The 27,167-nt window shown below is 36.5% G+C and overlaps 1 protein-coding gene across 1 annotated transcript; it reads right to left on the reverse strand.

Moving 5' to 3' along the window:
* Positions 1-17,041: 17,041 nt before the first annotated feature.
* klhl35 (kelch-like family member 35) lies at positions 17,042-20,724 on the reverse strand. Its single transcript, XM_073830262.1, has 5 exons — positions 20,545-20,724; positions 18,145-18,263; positions 17,886-18,074; positions 17,572-17,760; positions 17,042-17,487 (listed from the first exon to the last, which is right to left on the reverse strand). The coding sequence occupies exons 1-5, from the start codon at positions 20,708-20,710 to the stop codon at positions 17,305-17,307; spliced, it is 846 nt and encodes a 281-aa protein (XP_073686363.1). The 5' UTR covers positions 20,711-20,724; the 3' UTR covers positions 17,042-17,304.
* Between the last annotated feature and the right edge of the window lie 6,443 nt (positions 20,725-27,167).

The following is a 27,167-nucleotide window of genomic DNA, read 5'->3' on the forward strand; positions in this document are numbered from 1 at the left end:
GCCTCTGTTTCGTCTGTTTGTGTGTCTGACAAATAAAAAATACTAAGGTACACTGCAAAAAAATGTTTTTCTTGGAGTTTTTTTCGTCCTGTTTTCAGCCAAAATATCTGAACATTCTTAATTCTATTTTCAGAAAAAACAAGTTAAAATGAAGTGAGTTTTTGCTTGGAACAAGCTGAATAATCTGCCAATGGTAAATTTCTTCAAACAGAAAACAAGATGATTTTTCTTACCCCACTGGCAGATTATTTAGCTTGTTTTAAGCAAAAACTCACTTCATTTTTACCTGTTTTTTTTTCTGAAAATAAGACTGTTTTTACTTCTCTAGAAAATCCTTCTTGATTCAAGAATTTTTTGATATTTTGGCTGGAAACATGTCAAAACATCTAAGAAATGCTTTTTTTTTTTTTTTTTTTTTTTTGCAGTGTACAGGTTTCACTTCAATACTGGTTAAAGATACACTTCACTAAACTACACTGCAAAAAAAAAAAAATGCTTTTCCTACTTAGATTTTTTTTGTCTTATTTTCAGCCAAAATATCTAAACACTCTATTTTCTGAAAATATGTCAAAATGAAATGAGCTTTTGCTTAGAACAAGCAATAAAATCTTACTTCAAACAGAAAACAAGATTATTTTTCTTACTCCATTGGCAGATTATTTTGTTTGTTTCAAGCAAAAAACTCACTTCATTTTGACTTGTAAGACAATAATGTTTACATGTCTAGAAAATCCTTCTTGATTTGAGAGTTTTTAGGTATTTTGGCTGAAAACAAGACAAAAATCTAAGTAAGAAAAGCATTTTTTGCCGTGTATTTGTGACTTTTTATCTTACAATTCTGACTTTGTTCTCAGAATTGTGATATAAACTCAATTTCAAGTTAAAAATCTGAATAGACATTAACCAGAAAAAAGACAGTATGAACTTGTGAATAAGAGGGAATAAAAGTCATATGATAAACTTACTATTGCAAGAAAAAAGTTAGAATTTAAGATATAAATCCACAATTGTGAGGAAAAAAAGTAAAAATGTATATATATATATATATATATATATATATATGCAATTACAAGAATTGTCAAAATTGCAATTTATGTTTATCACAATTGTGAGAAAAGGTCAGATTGTAAGATATAAAAAAAGTCTGAATTGCAAGATATAAATTCACAATTGCAAGAAAAAATTCTGAATTGCAGTTAAAAAAAATCTGAATTCTAAGATATAAAAAAAAGTTTGAATTGCAAGATATCAACTTGCAATTGCAAGGAAAATGTCAGAATTGCAAGGTATATAAAAAATGTGTATATATAAAAAAGCTATGATTGTGAGACATACTTGAAATTGCAAGATAAAAACTTACGGAATAAACTCAGAATTGGAAGGTATAAAAAGTTAGAATATTTAGAAAAAAAAGTAAAAATTGCAATATAAAAAAAGTTTTAATTGTATGTAATTTAATAAGATGTAAACTCACTTTTGCAAAAAATTTAAATTGTAAGTCAAAGCTGGGAGATATGAACTTACAATTGCAAGAAAAGTCACATTGTGAGATATAAAAAAAGTCTGAATTGCGTCAGAATTGCAAGGTATATAAAAAAAAATGTAATTTCAAGATATAAACCCACAATTGCATTAAGAAAGCCAAAATTTGTGTATATAAAAAAGCTATAAAGCTGGGAGATATAAACTTACAATTGCATGAAAAGTCACATTGTGAGATATAAAAAAAGTCTGAATTGCGAGCTATAGGAAGGTTCGAAAAAATTCTGAATTGCAATAAAAAGTCAGAATTTTAAGATATTAGAAAAGTTTGAATTGCAAGATATCAACTTAATGATTGCAAGAAAAACATCAGAATTGCAAGATAAACACCACAGTTGCATTAAGACAGCCACAATTACGCATTTAAAAAAAGCTATAATTGGGAGATATATACTTAGGATTGCAAGATATAAACTCACAATTGCAGGAAAAGTCAGAATTGCAAGGTATAAAGAAGTGTTAATTATAAGATGTAAACTTGCTTTTGCAAGAAATTAGAATCATAAGGTGTAACGGCTTTCCATTAAGCCGCGGCCGTTGATAATTAGAGTGAGCAAGTTTAGAACGCGTACAAACAGAGTCCATGCAAGCGGAAATAGATGCAAACAAATGTCTCTTTATTTTTGTGCTCCAATAGCGGTTTTCTCAAACAACTTGCTGTGAGTATTCCTTGTTGACAAATATTTACCATTAAAGTCCATACCTTGACGACATTAAAAAGATCATAGTCCAGCACTACACGCTACTCTGCTGTGCGGTCAAAAACTGTGTGCTTCCTCATTACCAACACACACACACACACACACACACACACACACACAGACACAGACACAGACACAGACACACACACACACACACACACACACACACACACAGACACAGACACAGACACAGACACACACACACACACACACACACACACACACACACACACACACACACACACACACACACACACACACACACACACACACACACACACCTGAGTCTTACAATGGTGCTACAACTATATTGTTTCACACTGCCACCCAGTGGCCAAGTAAAGTTTTACCATTAATGGCTCCAACACACCGGCCCCTTCATTGATTATGTCATAAAGACATAACAATTACAAATTCATACAAAAAATGGAGCCTTGCATACCAACTCAAATTTTGTACCAAAGGTATAAGACAGTAAATTTAAACACCTTTTAGATTACAGCATGCCCTATTTAGTATGTTGCTTCTAATAGAAGACAGAGTTTACTAACTGGACGTTCCAAGGTGTTATATTTACTTTGAACTTTTACTGAACGAACTAAACCTCTATTGTCTGGGTAAGTCTCCACAATTTTTCCAAGAAGCCATGAGCCACGTGGTGCAGTAGGATCAGCAATGATCACGATGTCTCCAACGGCAAGGTTTTGATGTTTCTTGTTCCATTTTCGTCGCTCTTGCAACAAGGGTAGGTATTCGCGTACCCACCTTTTCCAGAAGAGGTCCGAAATATATTGCACTTGTCTCCATCTCCTTTTGGCATACACATCAGACTGTTCAAACAAACCAGGTGGCAATGCAGGATTTCCCTTCATAAGCAGAAGGTGATTTGGTGTAAGAGCTTCCAAATCATTAGGATCATCGGACAGTTTAGAGATGGGTCGATCGTTCAAAATTGCTTCTGCTTCACACAAGACAGTTTGCAGTGCTTCATCATTCAAGGTTTGTTTCACCATTCGAATTATACGCTCCCATACTCCTCCATAATGAGAGCTTGAAGGTGGATTAAAATCCCAATGAATTCCCTTTTGCAATAAGGCCCTTTGAATCTTTTCGTTGTTTAATGCAACGAGTGCCTCTCTTAGCTCCTGCTCAGCGCCAATGAAATTTGTCCCATTATCCGACCTCATGTGAGAGACCTGTCCACGACGACAAACAAACCTAGGCAAAGGCATTGATGCATGAGTCCGTATCGAGTGAGTATGCCACTTCCAAATGGACAGCTCTACTTGCCATGCAAGTAAAGATTACTCCATAGCGTTTAACTTTACTTCGTCCCCTTTTTACTTCTATGGGGCCAAAAAAATCCACACCTACATTAGTAAAAGGTGGTAAATCAGGGGTGAGAAGGTCTGCCATCTTCTGTTCACCCAGCCTTCCCTTATAGCGTCTACAAATCACGCACTTGGAAATGATCTTTCTGGCAACAGAGTTGGCATTTGTAATCCAGTACTTACACCGAAGCTTGGAAAGCATCAGATTTCTGCCACCATGACCTAGTTGTTCGTGAATGTCTCGAAGTATGAGATGTGACACACGTTGATCTTTTGATAACAAGATGGGATGTTTCCTTTCGCTTGGCATGGCTGACTTACAAAGTCTTCCTCCCACTAGCAGCAGACCATCACGCAACAGCGGATCCAAACTATAAACAGAACCGTTTCTTTTAACAACGCTTCCATCCATGATCACAGCAATTTCCTCTTGAAATTGTTCCTGTTGGCTGAAACAAATGATGCTAACTTTTGCCTTGCACAGATCCTCAAGTGTTACATTTTGTCTGCCCAGAGATGCTTTAAATTCCTGTAATTTTGCATCTACAACAACACTGTCAATTTGCTCCAAAGACAACTGCAACTGCTGTCGTTTAGCAGAAGTTTCCGCAGTTTCAAAATCCAGGCCACTGCAACTTTAAGACGTTTCCAATCTGAGAAGTAATGAAGAAGTTTACTTGTAGCATTGTGTTCATTCTGCAAGATCACAACATTTACCTTTACCTCCTTTTTTACTTCAGGGTCATCATCAGTCAAAGTCGAATCACTTGGGAGGAACTGTCTGTCATTCGGCTTCCAGAGAAAACTGGGACCATCAATCCATCGCTTATTGCCCAGAAAAGATTCCACTTTCAACCCCCGGGATGCATCATCTGCAGGATTTTCTTTAGAGGGTACATATCTCCACTGTTGCGGTTGCGTTGTGACACTCTATTAGCGACAAAAGTATGAAACCGTTTGTCCTCGTTCTTAATGTAATTGAGGACAGTTGTACTATCGGTCCAAAAGACTGAATCTTCCAAAGGAAATTGCAACAACTTCTTCAGCATGATGTCAACCTTGACTGCCAGGACAGCCGCTGTAAGTTCCAAACGAGGTATGGTCACAGGTTTCAACGGTGTTACTCTGGACTTACCCAGCAAGAAAGCTACATGTACCATGTTTGCACTGTTCAGCATCTTCAAATAAGAAACTGTGCCATAACCAGCTTCACAAGCATCAGCAAAGTGATGTAAACAAGCATGAGTGGGCAGTCCAAAATCCATGGGTTTAAAACATCTGTGCACCTGGAACTCTGCAACTTTGGCCAACTCAAAAATCCAAAGGTTCCATTGTCTTTGGAAAAGTGATGGTATATCGTCATCCCAGCTTAAAGTCTGTCTGCACAACTCCTGTAAAAGCATTTTAGCAGGCAGAATAAGTGGAGCAAGAAACCCCAAAGGATCATAGACAGAGCTTACCACAGACAGAATGCCTCGCCTTGTACAAGGTTGATTTTTCAAGGAAATCTTGAATTGAAAAGAGTCAGCTTCCACACTCCATTGCAGACCTAAAGCTCTTTCAACGGGCAACTTATCCAGATCTAGATCCAGCTGCTGTATATCCTTGGCTTGGTCTTCCTCAGAGACTGACTGCAACACCTTGCGACTATTGCTGATCCACTTTGCCAAACGAAAACCTCCTTTCTGACATAGAGAGGTGAGATTTTTAACCATAGAAATAGCCACTTCCTCAGAGGAGACACTCTTCAAACAATCATCAACATAGAAGTTATTGTTGATCGTTTCAATCACTTCTAATGGGAAGTCAGCTTCATTGTCCTTTGCTGTTTGTTTCAAGGCATAGCATGCGCAGCTTGGAGAAGACACCGCTCCAAAAAGATGAACTGTCATCCTGTATGTAATGGGCTCTTTAGTCAATTCTCCACCAGGCCACCACAAGAAACGAAGAAAATCTACATCCTCCACAGCCACTTTAACTTGATGGAACATCGCTTCTATGTCCGCCATGAAAGCTATTGGTTCTTGCCTGAATCTCAGCAATACACCCACCAAAGAATTGGTAAGATTAGGACCTTGCAACAGTTGACTATTAAGTGATGTTCCTCTGTATGTTGCCGCACGGTCAAACACAACTCTTAATGATCCCTTCTTGGGATGAAACACCCCGTGATGAGGAATGTACCAAACTTTGCCATCCACACGATCAAGTTGGTGATCTGGTACCTTCTCAGCATAGCCTTTGTTTACAACATCAGCAAGAAAATTTGTATACTTTGCACAAAACTCTTGGTTTTGTCTGCATTACTCTGTTACCTTTAACTGCTTTGACTTGGACTGGTATAATGGACATCAGACTCCTTTCAGTCCCGGCCCCTGTGTGACCACAAGTTTGAACAGATACTACCTTGCGTTTCTCCTCCGGCTCCTTTACCGTTACCTCTTTGTGATATATGTGCAGGATTGTGGGGTGTGTCTTTCCACAAATGTCACAATTCAGACGATGCTCACATTCCTTACTCAAATGTCCAGTCTTTAAACAACCGAAACAAATTCCCTTGGATTTCAGGAATTCGATCTTGTCTCGTTGGGTCCTTTTCTTCAGTGCAAAACACCTTTCCAGCGGATGTTGGTTTGTACAAAACAAACAGTTTTCATTAGACGTCGACACAGGACAGAATCTTTGCTGTGATGAAGCATTGCTAGACTTCTTAGCTGGAACAGAAGCAGCAATATCAGTGGCAAAACTATTTCTCATAAAGGTTTTGCGGGTTTGACCTCTGGATATACCTGTGCCACGCTTGTCTTGGATGTCTCCAAACACAGGATCAGATGCCATCTTAACCTGTTTTTCAATGAACTCAACAACATCATAGAACCTTGCCCTGCCATGACCAGACTCCATAATCTCACAAGCCTTAGCTCTCCATTGCTCTCTCAGCTTGTAAGGTAACTTCAATACAACCATTTTCATGTTGCTAGGCATGTTAAGTTCTTGCATATATGATAGTTCATCCATTGTGTTGCAACATGTACGCAAAAACAACATCCTCAGCCTTCAAAGTGGGCCAACCCAAAGCTTTCTCCATATAAGCAGTAGATACCTTGAACTCATTACCAAAATGTTCCTTTAGTAACTTTTTGGCCAAAGCAAAGCCTTTATCTGGGGCCATATATTGGCAACTGCGGACCAGGTCTTTAGGCTGTCCCCTTGTAAACTGCTCAAGGAAATACAATTTATCTTTCTCATTGGTTGTTTTCTGCTCAATGCCATGTTCAAATGCTCTAATAAATGAAATATATTGTAATGGGTCACCATCATAGACTGGAATCTCCCTTTTTGGTAGAACACGAGGATTTGCTTGCTGTTGAACAAGGTAAGATGTTAATTCCTCTTGTCTTTTCAGAACATCAAGCAAGGGATCACCCGGAGGAGGAAGAACGTGAGTACCATGATGAATTCCCAAGTTATCATGTGGCACTTGAGCAGGATAATGAAGAGTAGATTGTTCAGATGCATGGAATATTTGCTGATCGTTCCATCCTTTCCTATGATCCTCCATTACGACTTGAGAAACAGAGACACCAGCTGCTCCAGTTGCATCCACCGGCATTGAATTCACAGGCACATATTCATTTGCATTGGGATTTAAACATTTTGACTGAGAAGAATCAAAATTGAGGTTATCAGTTGCATTGACCACACTTTCTTCGCTCTTCTTTGATTTTGAACTGGAACTGTTTGAACATTTGCTTTGATTATCAGACCTTTGCAACACCGTGATCTTCGCTACTGAAGCTGCTATTTGAGCATCCAATTCTAATTGCTCCTTTTTCCGTCTCAATTCCTCCTCCTGAACTTCAATGGCATGTTTAGCCTTCAATGCAGCAGCCCGTGTAAGAAGTGCGGCCTTTTCCGCCTCTGCTTGAATACATGCAGATGATATGGAAGAACTCGTGCTACTGCTGCGTTTACTACGTCTGGAGGTAGTACGAGACACATTTGAGACACTGTCTCCAGGACCAACCTCAATCTCCAAGTTACACTCTTCAGATATTTTCTGACATTCTGGCTTGTCTGTTAACCATTTATTAACCCGGTCCAAGAAATCATTATTTGATATCATCTTTGCTTTGAATCATATTTCATGTTTTTCAGCCTCATCAACCGGTAAAATAACCAACAGTGACTCATGAGTGTCTTTAGCCTCTGAACACAACCTCTTAAAATCTTCAAAAGCCAAACGTACCTCAGGGTTCATATTCTTCGTCCTCACATATTAACCCATTAATTGATTCTTTTAGTTTCTGAGCCTTATTTAACTTTGACTTTCTTAATTTTTGCAAGGTGTCAAGTTTTTCTACCAAAGCTTTAGCTGTTAATTTAACTGGTCTTTTTTCTCTTTCAGACTCATCAACACCAGGCAAACCTTGATCTGTCACAATAACCCCATCAGAATTCATACTTTTTTCATTTTCCATTTTGCAAACAGTTGTGAACAAACATAATTAACCCCAGATGAGCAATTTCAGTCAGAAAGTCACTGGCAACCAATGCATTGGAATTACGCTTAACCTTATTGTGTGCACAAATAATTTCCTTATTCACTCGAAATTGTGAGTTTATATCACAATTCTGAGAACAAAGTCAGAAATGCGAGATAAAAAGTCACTCATGGTTTTGATGCATTCATGAGGTCTAGACTGGACTACAGTAATGCACTACTAGCTGGTAGTCCTGCCCAGAAGAGATGATGCCAACCCCTCAGAGGACCTCAGATGATGCCAGCCCAGAGACAGGTAACAATGTTTCTAAGATGGAAGAATGCTATTTTTGTAACATGGGAAATATGATTTATTTTTCTGTCTAATATAACACCCAGATTTTTGACTGTAGAGGAAAGAACAGTACATCCGTCTAGTTGCAAATTATAATCCAAGAGATTCTGTGTACTGGTTTTTTTTTTTTTGGTTTTAGAGAAATGTATTGGTCATCCAATCTTTTATATTTTTAACCCACTCTGTTAGCTTTGATAAATTAGAAGTTTCATCTGGTCTTGTTGAGATATATAGTTGAATATTAAATCTAGCGTATGATTGAAACCATGAGTGACTTTTTATCTCGCAATTCTGACTTTGTTCTCAGAATTGTGATATAAACTCACAATTTCGAGTGAATAAGTGTGAAATAAGAGTAAGGGGAAAAAAGTCAGAAGATAACCTCACTATTGCATGAAAAAAGTAAGAATTGCAGGATACAAACTTGCGATTGCGAGAATAAATATCAGAATTGTGAGATAACAACTTAGAATTTTAAGGACAATTCTAAATTGCAAGAAATAAAAAGGTTAGAAAAAATTGTGAATTGCAATAAAAAGTCAGAATTGCAAGTTATAAAAAAATTTCAAGATATAAACCCACAATTGCATAAAGAAAGCAAAAATTACGTATATAACAAAAGCTATAAATGCAAAATATATACTTGCAAATGTGAGTTCTCAAAGAGTCGCAATTCCAAGAAAAGTAAAAAATTGCGATATAAAAAAACATTGTAAGATGTAAACTCGAACAATTAGAATTGTAAGTATAAAAAAGTAAAACCTGGGAGATATAAACTTAGAATTGCAAGAAAAAAGTAAGAATTGTGAAATATAAAATTCAGAATTTTAAGATATAAACCCACAATTGCGAGAAAAGTCACATTGTGAGATATATATATATATATAAAAAAAATTAATTTCAAGATATAAATTTGCAATTGCAAGAAAAAAAATAATTACAGCAAGATATACAAACAAGTTTGAATTGCAAGATATAAACTCACAATTGTGAGAAAAAATCTGAATTGCGAGATAAACAACAATTGCGAGGTATAAAAGTTAGAAAAAAGTGAATTGCAAGAAAAAGTTAGATTTGTAAGATATAAAAAAAATTGAATTGCAAAAAAAGAATAAAAGATATAAAAAGTCAGAATTGTGAGGTAAAAACTGCTAGAATTGCAAGATATAAACTCACAATTGTGAGAAAAATGTCAGAATTGCAACGTATAAAAAAAAGTTAAAATTTTTAGATATTTAATATATATTTGATATATTCGAGATACCCACAATTGCAAGAAAAAAGTAATTGCGAGATATTAAAAAAAGCTATAATTGCAAGATATAAACTCACAATTGCAAGAAAAGTCAGAATTGACCTTATGCACGGAGCGGTCTTTAGAACTTCCGCATAAAGATCAGCAGCTCATAAACTTCCGCTGAAGCTCATTTTATATGTGCTATATTTTAGGTGACCACTCTTGAGACTCATCTACTGCCTCATTCTGATCAGAAACTGAGAAAAATTATAATTGCAACATTATAAACAATGTTAACAGCATGAACATTCAGTTTCATATTATTTAACAACATATCATTGAAATGCGGAGCCTGGTAATCCACACTCTCTGTATCTGCATAGTTGTATATTTAAATGCTGACAGCTAAACCATAACCTCTTTATGCTAACGTTAGCTAGCTAGCAATACTTCTCTTCAAGGACATCTTAATCGTATTAAAATCTTGCAATATTTTAAAGCCTTTATTATTTTCTAACTCTACAGCTGTGAAATAAAATGTACTTCAAGGACTCCCTTTTCATTCATAAAAACGGCATCGAAAAAATGACTTTTCACGGAAAACAACGTCTATTTATGGAATTACCCATATAACCAAAAGATGGCAGCAGAGGATTATTTTTTATGCTGCTGCCTTCTAAACTCCCTATATTTTTCAAGACGTCTTGCTTTTCGATCTATTATAAAATTACTAGTATAATAAATTGTAGTACTTTTACCGCCCTTAAGTATATAGTATAGCGAGTGCAGAAAATCATTAAAGGAACACTCCACTTTTTTTTGGAAATAGGCTCATTCTCCAACCCGAGTTAATAAGTTGAGTTTTACCGTTTTGAAATCCATTCAGCCATTCTCCTGTTCTGGCGATATCACTTTTAGCATAGCTTAGCATAGATCATTGAATCCTATGAGACCAATAGCATCACGTTCAAAAATGAGCAACGAGTTTCCATATTTGTCCTGTTTAAAACTTGACTCTTCTGTAGTTATATCGTGTACTAAGACCGGTGGAAATGTAAAGCTGTGAGTTTCTAGGCTGATAAGATTAGGAACTACACTCCCATTCCGGCGTAATAGTCAAGGAAGTTTGCTGCTGTAATATGGCCGAAGCAGGCGGAGTAAGACTTCAAAATTGCGAAGTATAAAAAAGATACAAAAAAAGTCTGAATTGCGATAAAAAGTCAGAATTGTAAGTTATAAAAAAAGTTTGAATTGCAAGGTATCAACTTACAACCGCAAGAAAAAAGTAAGGCTGATGAACTTTTTGAGCAATTTTATCGGGCAACTTTTTTTATGCAATGTTGCTTGGACACTTTCCCATTGAGAATGGGTAACACATTTCTATCTGGATAATTTAGATCAGTTGTGGGCCCTGTATTGCCTGGCAACATTGCTCAAAAAGTTGCCCAGTGTATCATCAGCGAGTTACAAGACATAAAAAAGTCGGAATTGTGAGATATAAAATTTTGAATTTCAAGATATAAATTTGCAATTGCAAGAAAAAATGTGTGAGGTATAAAAAAAATCCAAATTGCAAGATATAAACTAAACAATTGGAAGTAAAGTCAGAATTGTGAAATATAAAAAAAGTTTGAATGCAAGATATAAAAAACGATTCTGAATTGTGAGACATAAACTTGCAATTGCAAGAAAAAGTCATTATGGGCTAAAACAAAATTTGAATTTCAAGATATAAATTTGTGATTGCAAGAAAAAAAATTGTGGTATAAAAAAAGCTATAATTGCGAGACATTTTTTTTATAAACTCAAAAAAGTTGGAATTGCGAGGGATATAAAAAGTTATAATTTCAAGATTGTGAGAAAAAGTAAAAATTGCTAAATAAAAGTTTGATTTACAAGACAAAGTTGTGATTGGAAGAAAAAAGGACAGTATTAAAAAGTTAAAACTGCAAGATAAAATTATAAGAAACAAACAAAAAAAAAACTTTGATGAACTTTTTGATCCACTTCAAATGTTGACTACTGAGATACTTGAGATATAAACCCTCAAATGTGAAAGGTTTGTAAAAAAGTTTGAATTGCAAGATATAGACTTGTGATTGCAAGAAAAAAGTCAGAATTGTGAAATTAATTACATTGCTGTCCTGCAATTCTGACTTTATAATTTGCATTTGCAAGTTTATATCTTGCAGTTCTGATGTAGAAGTTGGAATAGTAAAACAAAAGTAGCAATTATCTTCTGCAGTAATGGCTTACTGGGAAATGCTCCGTGAGAATGAGAGCAGGCCTGTGTTTGTTTCCATTGTGAGCTCTTCATCTTTCGTATCAGATGAGCTTTACACGGAATCTCTCGATTCTTCAGAGCTTTGGAAGAAACACGAAACTCAAATATGACAAACATTTACTCTCAATGGATGAAAGCATTTGGTTGTGGGTGAAGAATGTTATCTGGAGTTAGTCTGAAGTGGACGTGATTTAATGAGACGCAAACAAACGCAGGGATGTTAAGCTCTTGGCCCTTGTCTCCAGTGTCCTTCCTCAGAAGGAAATCATCCGATTCTTCTGTAATCTGAGCCTTTCAAACACGGCAGACAGCATTCATCACCTATTACTATGTTTATTCCTAAAGGAAGTTCAGCGCTGGAATCTGAAACATGTGTTTAATGAGTCCTCTTAGTCTTTTTTTAGAAAGCGGATCTGACTGGACACAAGCTCTGCTTGGAAAATATTTGTCATCCAGAGCTTAAATTTTTACCTGAATGTCATTTATCAGGGATCTCTGATTAAAAAAAATAATACATAAAAAATGCTACAAAATAAACACTAAAATGTTTTACTGAATGTTTTATTTTGATTGTTCTATGATTTTTAAAGCTAAAATGTTACTATTTCAGTAATTATTTAACAACACATGTTCATGTTCTCTGATTAATAGTCACAAACAAGTCAACAAAAAAGTTAAATGAATGTAAAATATATTTTAAGATTTTGTTATATTATTTTGATTGTGTTTGATTTAAATTATTTTAATTTAATATTTCTGTGATCAGCTTTCATGAAGTTTGTGAAACTGGATTACAGGACCAAAATCCTCATTCTCATCCTGGCAGTCAGATGTTACTGTAATATCAGAGCTTATGTAGATCAGAGTAATATGTAGGCAATCAACAACTAATTTTGATCAAAACAATGAGATTTTCTAAATTCATATATTTAAGATAAAGATTATGATATATAAACTCGGAATTATGAGACATAAATTCTGAATTATGGAATACAAACTTGGAATTATGAGATATACATTTGCAATTATGACAAACTTTATTTTTTTTTTATTCAGTATATATCTCATAATTCCAAATTTATATCTTAGAATTTTGATCTTATATATATATATATATATATATAATAATTCTGAATTTGTCTCATAATTCTGAATTTACATCTCATACTTACGAGTTTGTTACAATTCCAAGTTTCAAATTTATATCTCAATTCTGATTTTACATCTCAGAATTATGAGATATAAACTTGGAATTATGAGATATATATTTGGAAGTATTAGACATAAACTCAGAATTATGAGACAAATACAGAATTATATGAGTCATAATTCCAAGTTTATATCTCATAATTCCAAGTTTATATCTCATAATTCCAAGTTTATATCTCATAATTCCAAGTTTATATTTCATAATTCCAAGTTTATATTTCATAATTCCAAATGTATATCTCATAATTCCAAGTTTATATTTCATAATTCCAAATGTATATTTCATAATTCCAAGTTTATTTCTCTTAATTCCAATTTTTTTTCATAATTCCAAATTTATTTCATAATTCCAAATTTATTTCATAATTCCAATTTTATATTTCATAATTCAAAATTTATATTTAATAATTCCAAGTTTATATCTCATAATTCCAATTTTATATTTCATAATTCCAAGTTTATATCTCATAATTCCACATTTATATTTCATAATTCCAAGTTTATATCTCATAATTCCAAGTTTATATTTCATAATTCCAAGTTTATATCTCATAATTCCAATTTTATATTTCATAATTCCAAATTTATATTTCATAATTCCAAGTTTATATTTCATAATTCCAAATTTATATTTCATAATTCCAGCTTATTTCTCTTAATTCCAAATTTTTTCCATAATTCCAAATTTATTTCATAATTCCAATTTTATATTTCGTAATTCCAAATTTATATTTCATAATTCCAAGTTTATATTTCATAATTCCAAATTTATATTTCATAATTCCAAATGTATATCTCATAATTCCACATTTATATCTCATAATTCCAAGTTTATATTTAATAATTCCAAATTTATATTTCATAATTCCAAGTTTATATTTCATAATTCCAAATGTATATCTCATAATTCCACATTTATATCTCATAATTACAAGTTTATATTTCATAATTCCAAATTTATATTTCATAATTCCAAGTTTATATTTCATAATTCCAAATTTATTTCATAATTCCAAATTTATTTCATAATTCCACATTTATCTTTCATAATTCCAAGTTTATATTTAATAATTCCAAATTTATATTTCATAATTCCAAGTTTATATTTCATAATTCCAAATTTATATTTCATAATTCCAAGTTTATATTTCATAATTCCAAGTTTATATTTCATAATTCCAAATTTATTTCATAATTCCACATTTATCTTTCATAATTCCAAGTTTATATTTCATAATTCCAAATTTATATTTCATAATTCCAAATTTATTTAATAATTCTGAATTTATATTTCATAATTCCAAATGTATGTCTGATCATTCCAAATTTATATTTCATAATTCCAAATTTATTTTTCATAATTCCATATTTGTGTCTCACAATTCCAAGTTTATTTTTCATAATTCCATATTTGTGTCTCACAATTCCAAGTTTATTTTTCATAATTCCAAGTTTGTCTCAGAATTCCAAGTTTATATCTCATATTTCTAAATTTATATTTCATAATTGCATAATTCCAAATATATATCTCATTATTCTGAATTTGTCTCACCATTCCAAATTTATCACAATTCTCATAATTCCATGATTATATTTTATAATTCCAAATTCATGATAAACTCAGAATTATGACAAACTTGGAAGTATGAGACAAATTCAGAATTCGGAGATATAATTCCAAGTTTTTTATAATTCCGAATGTATGTCTCATAAACTCAGGATAATGAGATACAAACTTGGAATTATGAGAAACTCGGAAGTATATCTCATAATTTCAAATGTATTATGTGATATAAATTTGGAATTATGAGATACAAACTCTGAATTATGAGACAAATGTGGAATTATGAGATATGAATTTGGAATTATGAGACACATTTGGAATTATGGGAAAAATGTGGAATTGAGTTTATATCTCATAATTCCACAATTCTATCTCATAATTTCAAATTTGTCTCAGAATTATGTAATTATGACAGCTTTGCTTTTATTTATGCAGTATGTTGGTGTTCTAAAGCAGTTTGAGACAGTAAAAACTCAAGCAACATTAAATGATGCAGTCTTTATTTAAACGTGTATAACATCAGCATATATACAACGTGGTTAAAACAGGTTCACAGTTTCAGATTCACATTTGGGATTTCCAGCAGTTCAAGTCTATAACTAGAAAATAAATCATTGTGATTCCACAAACACAAATGAGAGGAAATTCATGAGCAGACTTCAGTTAACCAGCAAATAATGTGACTGTTAGTGCATTAGTGACGCAGAGTTTCTCCTTCTTAAGCAACTGCTTTATCTCATTCAACAGAAAACTCACTCTTCCGCCTTAGTTTTGTAACGTAAGAACAGGTTCAGTCACTTTTTACATAATGTGCAAGGCTTCTGGATCATTTGTTATTTTTGTTGTGCAAAACAGTGCGTTTATGATGCTAGATGTTGCAAACTGAGAGATAAAAATGCATTTACTTTTTATCCCATGAAGGAAACAAGCTTCCATAATCAGTTTAGACTGCGATTTGACAGCAAGATATAAATTAAGAAGTGTGAGATTAGAAATTGCAATAAACTTTTTTAAATTTAGTGGCAAAAACAAAAATGTCAGAATTGCGAGATATAAACTCGGAATGATGACATAATTCACAGTTTATATCTCAATTCCGAGTTTATGAGATATAAATTTGGAGTTATGACAATTCCGAGTTTATATATCATAATTCCGAGTTTGTCATAATTCCAAATTTATGATACAAATTTGGAATTATGACAAACTCCGAGTTTATATCTCATAATTCTGACAATTCAGAGTTTATATCTCATAATTCCGAGTTTGTCATAGTTCCAAATTTATATCTCATATTTCCGAGTTTGTATCTCATAATTCTGAGTTTATATCTCATAATTCCGAGTTTGTCATAATTCCAAATTTATGATACAAATTTGGAATTATGACAAACTCCGAGTTTATATCTCATAATTCTTACAATTCAGAGTTTATATCTCATAATTCCGAGTTTGTCATAGTTCCAAATTTATATCTCATAATTCCGAGTTTGTATCTCACAATTCAGAGTTTATATCTCATAATTCCGAGTTTGTCATAGTTCCAAATTTATATCTCATAATTCCGAGTTTGTATCTCACAATTCTGAGTTTATATCTCATAATTCCGAGTTTGTCATAATTCCAAATTTATGATACAAATTTGGAATTATGACAAACTCCGAGTTTATATCTCATAATTCTTACAATTCAGAGTTTATATCTCATAATTCCGAGTTTGTCATAGTTCCAAATTTATATCTCATAATTCCGAGTTTGTATCTCATAATTCTGAGTTTATATCTCATAATTCCGAGTTTGTCATAATTCCAAATTTATATCTCATAATTCCGAGTTTGTATCTCACAATTCTGAGTTTATATCTCATAATTCCGAGTTTGTATCTCACAATTCTGAGTTTATATCTCATAATTCCGAGTTTGTCATAATTCCAAATTTATGATAGAAATTTGGAATTATGACAAACTCCGAGTTTATATCTCATAATTCTGACAATTCAGAGTTTATATCTCATAATTCCGAGTTTGTCATAATTCCAAATTTATATCTCATAATTCCGAGTTTGTATCTCATAATTCTGAGTTTATATCTCATAATTCCGAGTTTGTCATAATTCCAAATTTATATCTCATAATTCCGAGTTTGTATCTCATAATTCTGAGTTTATATCTCATAATTCCGAATTTATGACATACAAACTTGGAATTATGACATAAACTCGGAATTATGAGATGTAAATTTGGAATTATGAGATATAAATGTACAATTATGAGATACAAACTCGGAATTATGAGATAAATTTGAAATTATGAGATATAAACTTAGAATTATGAGATACAAACTCGGTATTATGTGATACAAACTCTGAATTATGAGATATAAATTTGGAATTATGAGAAACTCAGAATTATGAGATATATCTCATAATTCCGAGGTTGTATTCCGTAATTAAAAGTTTATACATTCGGAATTGCAAGAAAAAACAGTTTCCAACATTTTGGAAACAGCTCTCAACAGGTATTTGTTGTCATGTCATCATAAACACACTGTTTTGGATGAATGGTGGGTCTGGCACGTCCATGAGCTGGTGATGTGGTGCTCAGAGCCGCTGCAGGACCGTCACACAGCCGTGATAACTCAGGCAGCGAGTCAGCGGCTTCTCCTCCGTCAGTTTACCGCTCACCGGATCCAACGCCCAGATCCCATCCACTGCGACCGACTTTTCATTACGACCGCCGACCACATACACCTTCCCATCGCACACGGTCAGTCCGCAGCCCTCCTGAAACACAAACACACACACGTGGGTCAGTCATGTGAGTTACTGACGGTGTTACTCAGTCAGCGCTGAGGCTGTGTCACGCACCAGTTTGACGGGCAGCGGTGCGGCTCTGCTCCAGGAGTCTGTGCGCGGTGTGTAGCAGTAGATCTGGTCCAGCAGTCCTCCGGTCACATAGATGCAGCCGTTGAGCGTGACGGCGCTGATGGAGCGCTGAGAGAACGGACAGGACGACACGAACGACCAGCTGTTGCTCACCGGATCGTAACACTGGACCTGCGACACCAGATGGACATCAGCAAACCCAGCATTAAATGTTGTGCTGTTTAATGCAATAACTTTTCATTTTTACTTCAAACAAAAAAACATTTTTAAAGACATGTGTTATTTGAGCGTCTCACCTGGTCAGTGTTGGTGTTTTGGCTCACAGCTCCTCCGATCACGTAGAGTTTCCCGCAGCAGCTGCTGAGAGCGGCCGAACTGACGGACAGCAGCAGGTCAGAAACACTCGTCCACTTGTTCTCATGCGGACTGTAGCGCTCCACGCTGGACAGGCGCTCACGGCCGTTATAACCGCCGACCACGTACAGCTACAAACACACACGTGTCAGCACACACATTCAAACCCACTGGAATAAACACAGTCTCAGCTCAGCTCACCTTCCCACACATGGACACCATCTTATGTCTCCAGCGGCCGTGACTGAGTCCCTGCACACGAGCCCAATGGTTGAGCTGAGGCATGAACCGCCACACGTCTGCACTGTTCAGCTGCCCGCCTAAACACACACAGAGATACATGTGTTACAATGGCAAAGCTTTCATCACAGAATTCAACATGCTTCTCTTACAGGACATGCTGCTAAATAAAACCTTTTTACGCTTTCATTTTGATTGAAGTTCTAATTGTTGATTAGTCATTTACACACACTGCATTGATCCTAAAAATCATTAGGATATTAAGATCATGTTCCATAAAGATACTTTGTAAATTTCCTACCGTAAATATATCACAACTTAATTTTTGATTAGTAATATGCATTGCTAAGAACTTCATTTGAACAACTTTAAAGGCGATTTTCTCAATATTTAATATTCTCTAATATTTACTAAAATTCTTCACCTTCAATCACTGAAACCCTCAAGTTTTTATTTTGTCTTTCTGGAACCTAATGCATCTAAATGTGTTTCTCTGGGCTGTAAATAGTCTTAATTCACCCTCATCGATATATTAACCTTAAAAAGTCCATAAAAGCTCTTAAATCAGAGTAGAAAGTCTTATGTTCATGAAGTCGTGGCATTAAATGTTTCATGCTCTGCAAACAATGAATCTCTTCCTCTTTTTTTTACCTTGTTTTTCGGTACAAATATCTAAACATCCTTTAATCAAGATACTTTTACCAGCGATGAAAAAGGTAGATGTGAAGTCTTATGAAACTGAACTGTTTTCTTTAGAAAATAAGGCTAACATTTACTCATGATGAAAATTCATGTGATCAGAAGATAAGAAAAGATATCTTGATCTTCTGACATTTCTAATGAAAAACAAGGCAAAATGTGACCCTGGACCACAAAACCAGTCATAAGGGTGACTTTGTTGTTAAAAATTGTGATTTATACAATATGCATATTCATTTGGACAACTTTAAAGGTGATTTTCTCAATAGTTAATATTCTCTAATATTTAATTACTTAAAAACTTGAGGGTTTGAATGGTTGAAAGTGAAGAACTTATTTTGTCTTCTGGAACATAATACATCTAAACAGGTTTCCGTGGTTTGTAAATAGTCTTAATTCACCCATCCATATATTAACCTAAAAAAAAGTCCTTAAAAGCTCTTAAATCAGAGTAGAAAGTCTAATGTTCATGAAGTCGTGGCATTAAATGGTTCATGCTCCTCAAACAATGAATCTCTTCTTCTTTATTTTTGCCTTGATTTAAAGATGTTTAGATATTTGTACTGAAAAACAAGATACTTTTACCAGCGATGAAAAAGGTAGATGTGAAGTCTTATGAACCTGAACTGTTCTTTTCTTTAGAAAATAAGGCTTACATTTACTTGAGATGAAAAATCATGTGATCAGAAGATAAGAACAGATCTTGATCTTCTGACATTTCTAATGAAAAACAAGGCAAAATATGACCCTGGACCAATAAACTTTTCAAAAAAATTGAGATTTATACAATATGCATTGCTAAAATCTCCATTTGGACAACTTTAAAGGTGATTTTCTCAATATTTAGTAAGTTAAGTTTAGTTAGTTAAGTTTTTAATTTAAACTTCTGTCCACAAATATGTTCCAACTAAAGCGAATCTAGCACACACTGCATTTCTAAAACACGTTAATCTCAGATGCATTTGTGTCACAACTTCAGCTTAATTTGGATTTTTTTTCTGCAGCTGCATTTATTTAATTTAACATTTCATATTGGTCTTTCACCAACTCACAAACCTGCATCTGGGAAAGCCTGCATTCGTCAGACGGTTGGTTTTCAGTTCAAGATTAAATATTAAATATGCTGGTTGACACTCAAAACTGTATTTTGCATGCAATCATGCTGTCATCATTATTTGTTCGCACTCATTTCGTTCCAAACCTGTATGACTAAACGATATTTTGAACCAAACAAGCCAACCCTGGACTTTAACTTTCAATGCAAAGACAAAATATCTATTTTTTAAGTTTCACAGAAGAAAACAAGCCATAGGGGTTTGTAGGCGAGATGATAATCACGGTGTGTTTGTGTGTGATCCTGATCGGCTTCTCTGGAATCACGTGACGGAAGCTTCCAGGCTGATTCTGAGCTGATAGAGTAACACAGAAGCGGCAATGAGGCGTGCAGACAGATCTCTATTTACAACAAGATTGACCAACTAGCAGTTATTCAATCTTGTATTTCACATTCAAACACGACCAATCTACCTTTTAGTCAACTGTGACCAGTCTTGAACTCTATGTTTAAGGCTATATATGTGACTGATGCATCTGGAGTCGGCGATCAGCGACCAGCGTGATGGAAACGAAAGGAATGAGCAGCATTTGGGACGTCTGTGATACCTGATAAGTAAATGTCATTCTGAAGTTCACAGGCCGCAAACTCAGATTTGGAGTAACCGGGAAGAGCGGCGGCAGACGTCCATTCTCCTGACGCCAGGTTCAGCTTCTCCGTGAAGGACAGTCTGGAGAAACCGTTCTTATCGCAGCCGCCGATCACGAAGATCATCTCAGCCCAGCCAGAGCACCTGAACACACAAACAACAACACACACATTTATTATTAATCAGTGATCAGCTGCTCACAATGGAGCCTATTTGTGACAAAAGTGTTGCTTCAATACGTTTGTCTTTACTGTTACTGCCGCTGTTTTGTTTGAGGTTGAGGTTGATCTCAATGAACATTCTGCAACTTATTTGCGACCCTGAACCACAAAACCAGTCATCATCAGTGTTACTTTTAAAAGTAATGCATTACAATATTGAGTTACTCTTTTAAAAGTAACTAATTATGTTGCTTAGTTACTTTTTATGGAAAGTAATGCGTTAGGTTACTTTTGCGTTACTTTTTAAATCTGGGCAGGGCTTGCTTGTTTGTTTTTAATATGAAAAGTTCTATTTTTGTCAAATGTAAAAGCCTTTTCACACCAAAAGCCTCAGGCTTTGAGAAAAGTAAATCTCCGTCTGTAGAGTAGACCGCAGAAGAACAAATGTCAACTCTTCAGCAATAAAAAAAGTTAAACAAATGTTAGATTATCTTGAGTCATTTTTGCTTATTAGTATGGATTAATTGGATCATCGAAGATCGGCAGCAAAGACATCGGTTAATAAAATGGGATTAAATACATAAAGGATATTTGTATTATTTAACATATTTAATTATTGCAGGTTGGCATTGAACTTCACTGTTTTTATTCATTTTGAAGAACACTGTATCTGTTTTAATGCATGTTCACATTTATTCTAGAACTAAAGTAGCATCTTACTCACAATTTCTCTCAACATGAGGACAGGAGAGCTTTTAATCAATAAATGGGGCGTTACTTATTTGAAAAAGATAAATAAATAGTCTTTTTTCACCCATCCATATATTAAGACTGTATCTCGATTTAAAAAAAAAACTTTGGAATACAAGACAAAATGTGACCCTGGACCACAAACCAGCCATAATGGTCAAATTTTTTTTTTTTTTTAACTGAGATTTATACATCATTTGAAAGCTGAAAAAATAACAAACCATACATCAATGAAATGCTTAAGATAGAACAATATTGGTCCAGATACAGCTATTTGAAAATGCACAAAAATCAAATATTGAGAAAATCACCTTTAAAGTTGTTCAAATGAAATTGCAATGCATATTACTAATCACAAATTAAGTTTTGATACATTTACCCATACAATATATATATTGCTACAACTGGTTTTGTGGTCCAGGGTCACAAATATGAAGGAAGAACGTTTTTGCCGCGTGATCAGAAAGTTCAGTAAAAGTTATTTCCGTATTCTAGTGTTTGGAGCAGATATTCAAGCCTTAATCTTTCGTTTTGTGATATCCGATGTTATGCGACTAAAACATGTTTTTCCTCTCGCGATAAGTCATGGCAATGGATTTTTGTTGGATTTTGGCTATATTTAATTGAATGTGACCTGGAAACGTTTCCATTTCTGTTTTGTGAAATATTCCTTTTTCGAATTGCCTGAAAAACCACCTCATGTGAGCATAATTTTTTTGCGCAATTAGCTGCGTTTCCATTACCCCTTAAATGAAAATATGCCTAATGGAATAGCATCAATTGCGCAAAAATTCCCATATATCGCAAAAAAGTTTTTATGCTCACATGAGGTGGTTTTTCAGGCAATTCGAAAAAGAAATATTTCGTATTTACTAGGGCTGTCCCCGAATAGTCGAAGATTCGATGCATCGATATGCGGAGCCTGATTCGACCACCGATCTCACAGTCGAATCTTCGCGGGTGAAACGAGCATCACACCATTTTGGCAATATAGGGGTGCTCAATGTCTAACTGCACACAGAACTACTAGATTTTGTACGGACATATTAAGTTATAAACAGCCTTAGATTATGATAATGCAGTAAAAACAAAAGTGAAAAGAAAGAAGCGTTCAATAAATATTTTTAACGTGCTTGTGAACAAATCCAACCACCCCTGTGACAGATTTAATTTTCACTTGCCCTGATCCATGATGAGATGAGGACGGCAGGGATTAGGCGGCGATCACACCGAACGCGTTTTTGCCGTTGGAGGCGCCTCTTTTGAATGGTTTTCTGTTGGCAGTGAGCGTTCTGCGCTCCGTTAATGCGTCCCCGGCGCCTCGCGTTTTTGCAGGAGCGCTCTGAGCGCCTGAAGTTGAAAAAAAATATCAACTCTGAGCGGAAAAACGCCCAACGTTATTCGCGTTCTTTCCCATTGTCCAATCTTTCGGGTCTTCGAAAGTTTACCGTCGCTTAAAAAGTCCGGAGACTGCAAGAAATAGAGGAGAAACCTTTGGTGTCTATCATGGGAAACCAGGGGCTGTATTATTTAGGGTTTCTGCTAATATGACAGTTTAATTAACAGCAAAAAACTAGATTTTAGAGCGTTCGCGCTATAATCCTTTGATTTGACTGACAGGACAGCTGTTTTGGTCGTTGCTTAGCAAAAAAGGCAGTGCTGTGCGCCTTGCGTTTTTAGAACTAAAAGACGCGTTCTGTCTTTTTATTTAAGTGATGTTTTCTGAACAAATTTAGGGAGGAGCTCGCGCAGATAATTAACACGGCTGGTTCACCATCAGCAATCATTCCCAATCATCCCAGGAAATCCCTATAAATATCACAACATTCCTACCTTCACTATCTCTTGTTTCATCAACACTTTGGCACATCCAACCACCGAGAACATGTCCGAGATCACCTTTTATCCAGAAGATAACGCTTTTGAAGCGGCACGAGATCCCGTAGCAACCCTAGCTGCAACTCAAGCCACCACCGCCCCGCAGGATCCTACAACCGAGCCCGCGGCTGCACCACGGGGCCGCAGGCCTTCTCGCCACGCCATCACCGGCACCTTCCCCGGCGTCTTCCGACGCCTCAGCCTTCTCATCCGCTCCAGCAACAGCGAAATGGACCGTGGCAGGTCCGCGGGAAGCACTCGCCAGCCCCAGCGCAAACATCCCGCGCCGATCTACCAAAGCGAACGCCAGCCCGCCGCTCACGGCTTCGATCACAACCCAGCAGCTTCTTCAAGCCGCCGCGGTAGCGTGAGTTACCGCCGCGGTAGCGTGAGTTTACCGCAGCAGTCTGCAAAGTCCCATTCACAGCCCATGCCTCAGCACACTCCCCTTTCCTTCCCATGGCCGGCAGCGCCGCCATCCAAAACCAACGCGAACAAACATCCCTCCACTTATTGCGCAAGACCCAGCGCCCGCCACCCCCCGCCCCCTCCCCTTTCGTCCATTACAGGGATAAGCCTTTTTCACAAAATCGGAATTACGCCAACGCAGGGTAAAGTCAGTTCCGCTACAGGTCTGCGCCTATTATATTAATATACTCAAATAATGCTTCTTACCTTTTCTGTTTTGTCTGCTTTCCAAGTTGTTGTTATAATTTCAACAAAGAAACAACAATTTACTTGTTTGTAATTTATATGGGCACTCAGACCGCTACTTGTCAATATAATAAGCTCAACATAGCGCCTGCTTCCAGTTTCTGTTTTCTATCTCCGGTATTTTTAAGCGTATTTTCTCAATTTACTCAGTAATTTCCCCCGAATCACTACATGATGGTAAATTATGAAAGCATTCGACAGCATTTATATTCAAATGCATATTTCCCCAAAAATAAATTAAATGATTCTGAATCCGGATGATGCATAAACTCAGTACAACAACGTAATCCAGATCCAAAAGGAATAAAGCCATTAATCGGAGTCATCTCTTGTTTAGTGAAGAGTCATAATGCACAGCCAGCACCAAATAGACAAAATGGCAAAATTCAAAACCGTGCTGTATTATAAGTGCTAACAGACATGATTAAATAAAGTATTCGTGATGACCGGAAGCTGACACAAAGTTTTTGAAGAAATGTTTGCTATTTTTTTTTAGAGCAAACACCGGTATATATCATAGTATCTATTTTGTAAAAATAGACTTTGATTCCCGAACTTACGCTTGTTAAGTACGGCCGCTGCTGTCACCGAAAAAACTCTTACCCTGTGAGCGCCAATCCGGAAGTCAGAAACACGGAAGTGTGAAAAAGGCTAATTACGTCTAGCATGATTTCGAATCTTTTTACCGACTCGGATCTTTGTGGCTCGTTCAGCAAATGAACGAATCCTTTTTCGAGTCATTTCATTCATTCGTTGATTTTACAAAAGTCACTGTGCTTGGCTGGCCAAAGTCAGCATTGCCTCTACCCCAAAGTCATGCCCATCCACCAAGATTTGTCACCTATTCAGTGTCTGCTGGCTGAATAATATTACTTCACTGCCTCACTTCGGCTGCAGAAGCAGCCCTTAATTTTTCAACATGTTATCAGAGGCAATTTGCTGGATCCTTTCCAACAATCATGACATACAGTTTCTGGTTCATATCCTAAACGACTTTCTGATCATCTTGCCCCCCGACTCCTCCCCAGCCGCACATTTTGACTACCCAAAAGCCTTTCAGCAGACCCAAAGAGAGAATCGATAGAACGATTCTGGGGACTTCCTCACTCTTAACTAATCCAACCGTTCCAAGCACAAGCTTTTAGGCCATTTAAATTTCACAATGCACATCCCTCAAGGCCGCCCCCCTTCATCTTCCATCTCCCCTTTCTCACATCCTCCGCCCACGCCCTAGAGAACCAAATATCTCTAACCGACCCATGCCGCAACTAACCCAGTCTGTGGATATCCTTCCTCAAACAATGGAACGGATAATCCTTATATAAAAACCTGATTTCTTCCCCAACTGTTATCCAACCGCTTCCAGATGCCACCCCTTCCATCGGTTTCGGAGGTGTTTTCCAAGACCGCTGGTTCGCATCCACATAACCGCCACCCCCCCCCCAGCTGCCAGATTCCCGCATCAACTATCATCCTCAGCGCTATTTTGAGCTATACCCTTCAGTCATTGCAGCTTCCCTACAGGGTAAAGAATGGCCCGTCACTAGCATCCTTGTCTATTGCGACAACGAAACTACCGTGCACCGCGTCAACAAAGGCCGCTCCCATTCCCCCACTCTAATGCCTTTTGGATTTCGGCTTGCGACCATTCATTATGAGTCAAGAAATCAATAGTTAACTCTCTTCTGCTTTTTCCTTCCAGAAATTCAGATCCTTGGCGCCGGAGGCGGACCCACTCCCGACCCCAGTACCTCCCTATTCAGAGCTGATATTCCCATAAACCACCCCTTGAGACCCCTCCTCGAAGCTTCCCTCAACTCCATCCTCCAAGCAGTTTCCCCCAGAACCCTCCAGTCCTACCTTACAGCTTGGAAATGTTTCAAAACATTTCACGCAGCTTACAAGCTATCGTTTCCCGACTTCTCCCTGCTAGCCATCACCCCCTTCATCTCCTATCTTAATGCCATCAAAAACCTCCAAGTCAGCTCCATCAAAGGATACCTTAGCGGCATCCAATTTTTCCACAAACTCCTATACGGCTCTCCTTCCACCCAAATCTCCAATTCCCAGACAGCCCTACTCATTAAAGGTATACAAAAAACCCACCCCACCCGCCCAGACACCCGCCAACCGATAACACTCAAAGTGCTATCAAAGTGCATTTCCACCCTCCGTAAAGGCTACCAATCCATCCACACCGCCCGCACGCTAGATGCCATGTTTATTCTGGCTTTTTCGGCTTCCTCAGGTGCTCTGAGCTCGCCATCACATCTAGCTTCGACCCAGCCATCCACCCAACCATTTCTGACCTAGCAGTACTAGGCAGTGAAGCCATTTCCTATTTTATCAAACAAAGCAAAACAGACCAATCCAAGAGAGGCCACTTCATTTACATTTTCAACCTCCAATCGCCCATCCAACCCTTTCAAACCCTCCTAGCCTTTTTGCAGATCATGAAATCTAAATCAAAAAACCCTTCTGACCCCCTCTTTACAGACGATTCCAACCGTCCCGTCACCCGTTTTCTGGTTCCAGAAACACCTTAAGTCTGTATTACTCTTATCCGGCATCCCAGCCGACAACTTCTCCAGCCATTCCTTTCGAATCGGCGCAGCAACAACAGCAGCCCAAAAAAAAAAAAAAAAAAAAAAAAAAAAAAAAAAAAAAAAAAAAAAAAAAAAAAAAAAAAAAAAGGCCTCTCCCAGCAGCAAATCCAAACACTCGGGCGCTGGTCGTCAGAAGCTTTTAAGAGCTACATCCGATCAGACTGCTCCCACATCAAAGAAGCCCAACAAACACTGCTAAGCTAAGCAATCATCCCAGTCCAGTCCATCCACTACTCACCCCCACTATTTCATACCCCGCAACACAAGCCGCTTCCGCAGAAGCCCCTAGCCCCCCCCCCTTCTTATCCCAGCTCCTAGCCCCCCGTTTTTCTCCCTTCTACTGCCGCAGCAGTTTCACTCCCGCTAGAGCCCATATTCACAACCCTTCCTTGCCGAAAGAGAACCAGCTTCCGCAGAAGCTCCTAAACCCCTTCTCTGCCGCAGCAGAGCCCGCTTCCGCAGAAGCATCTTCC

This window comes from Garra rufa, chromosome 23 (assembly GCF_049309525.1).
Source record: "Garra rufa chromosome 23, GarRuf1.0, whole genome shotgun sequence".
Taxonomy (NCBI): domain Eukaryota; kingdom Metazoa; phylum Chordata; class Actinopteri; order Cypriniformes; family Cyprinidae; genus Garra; species Garra rufa.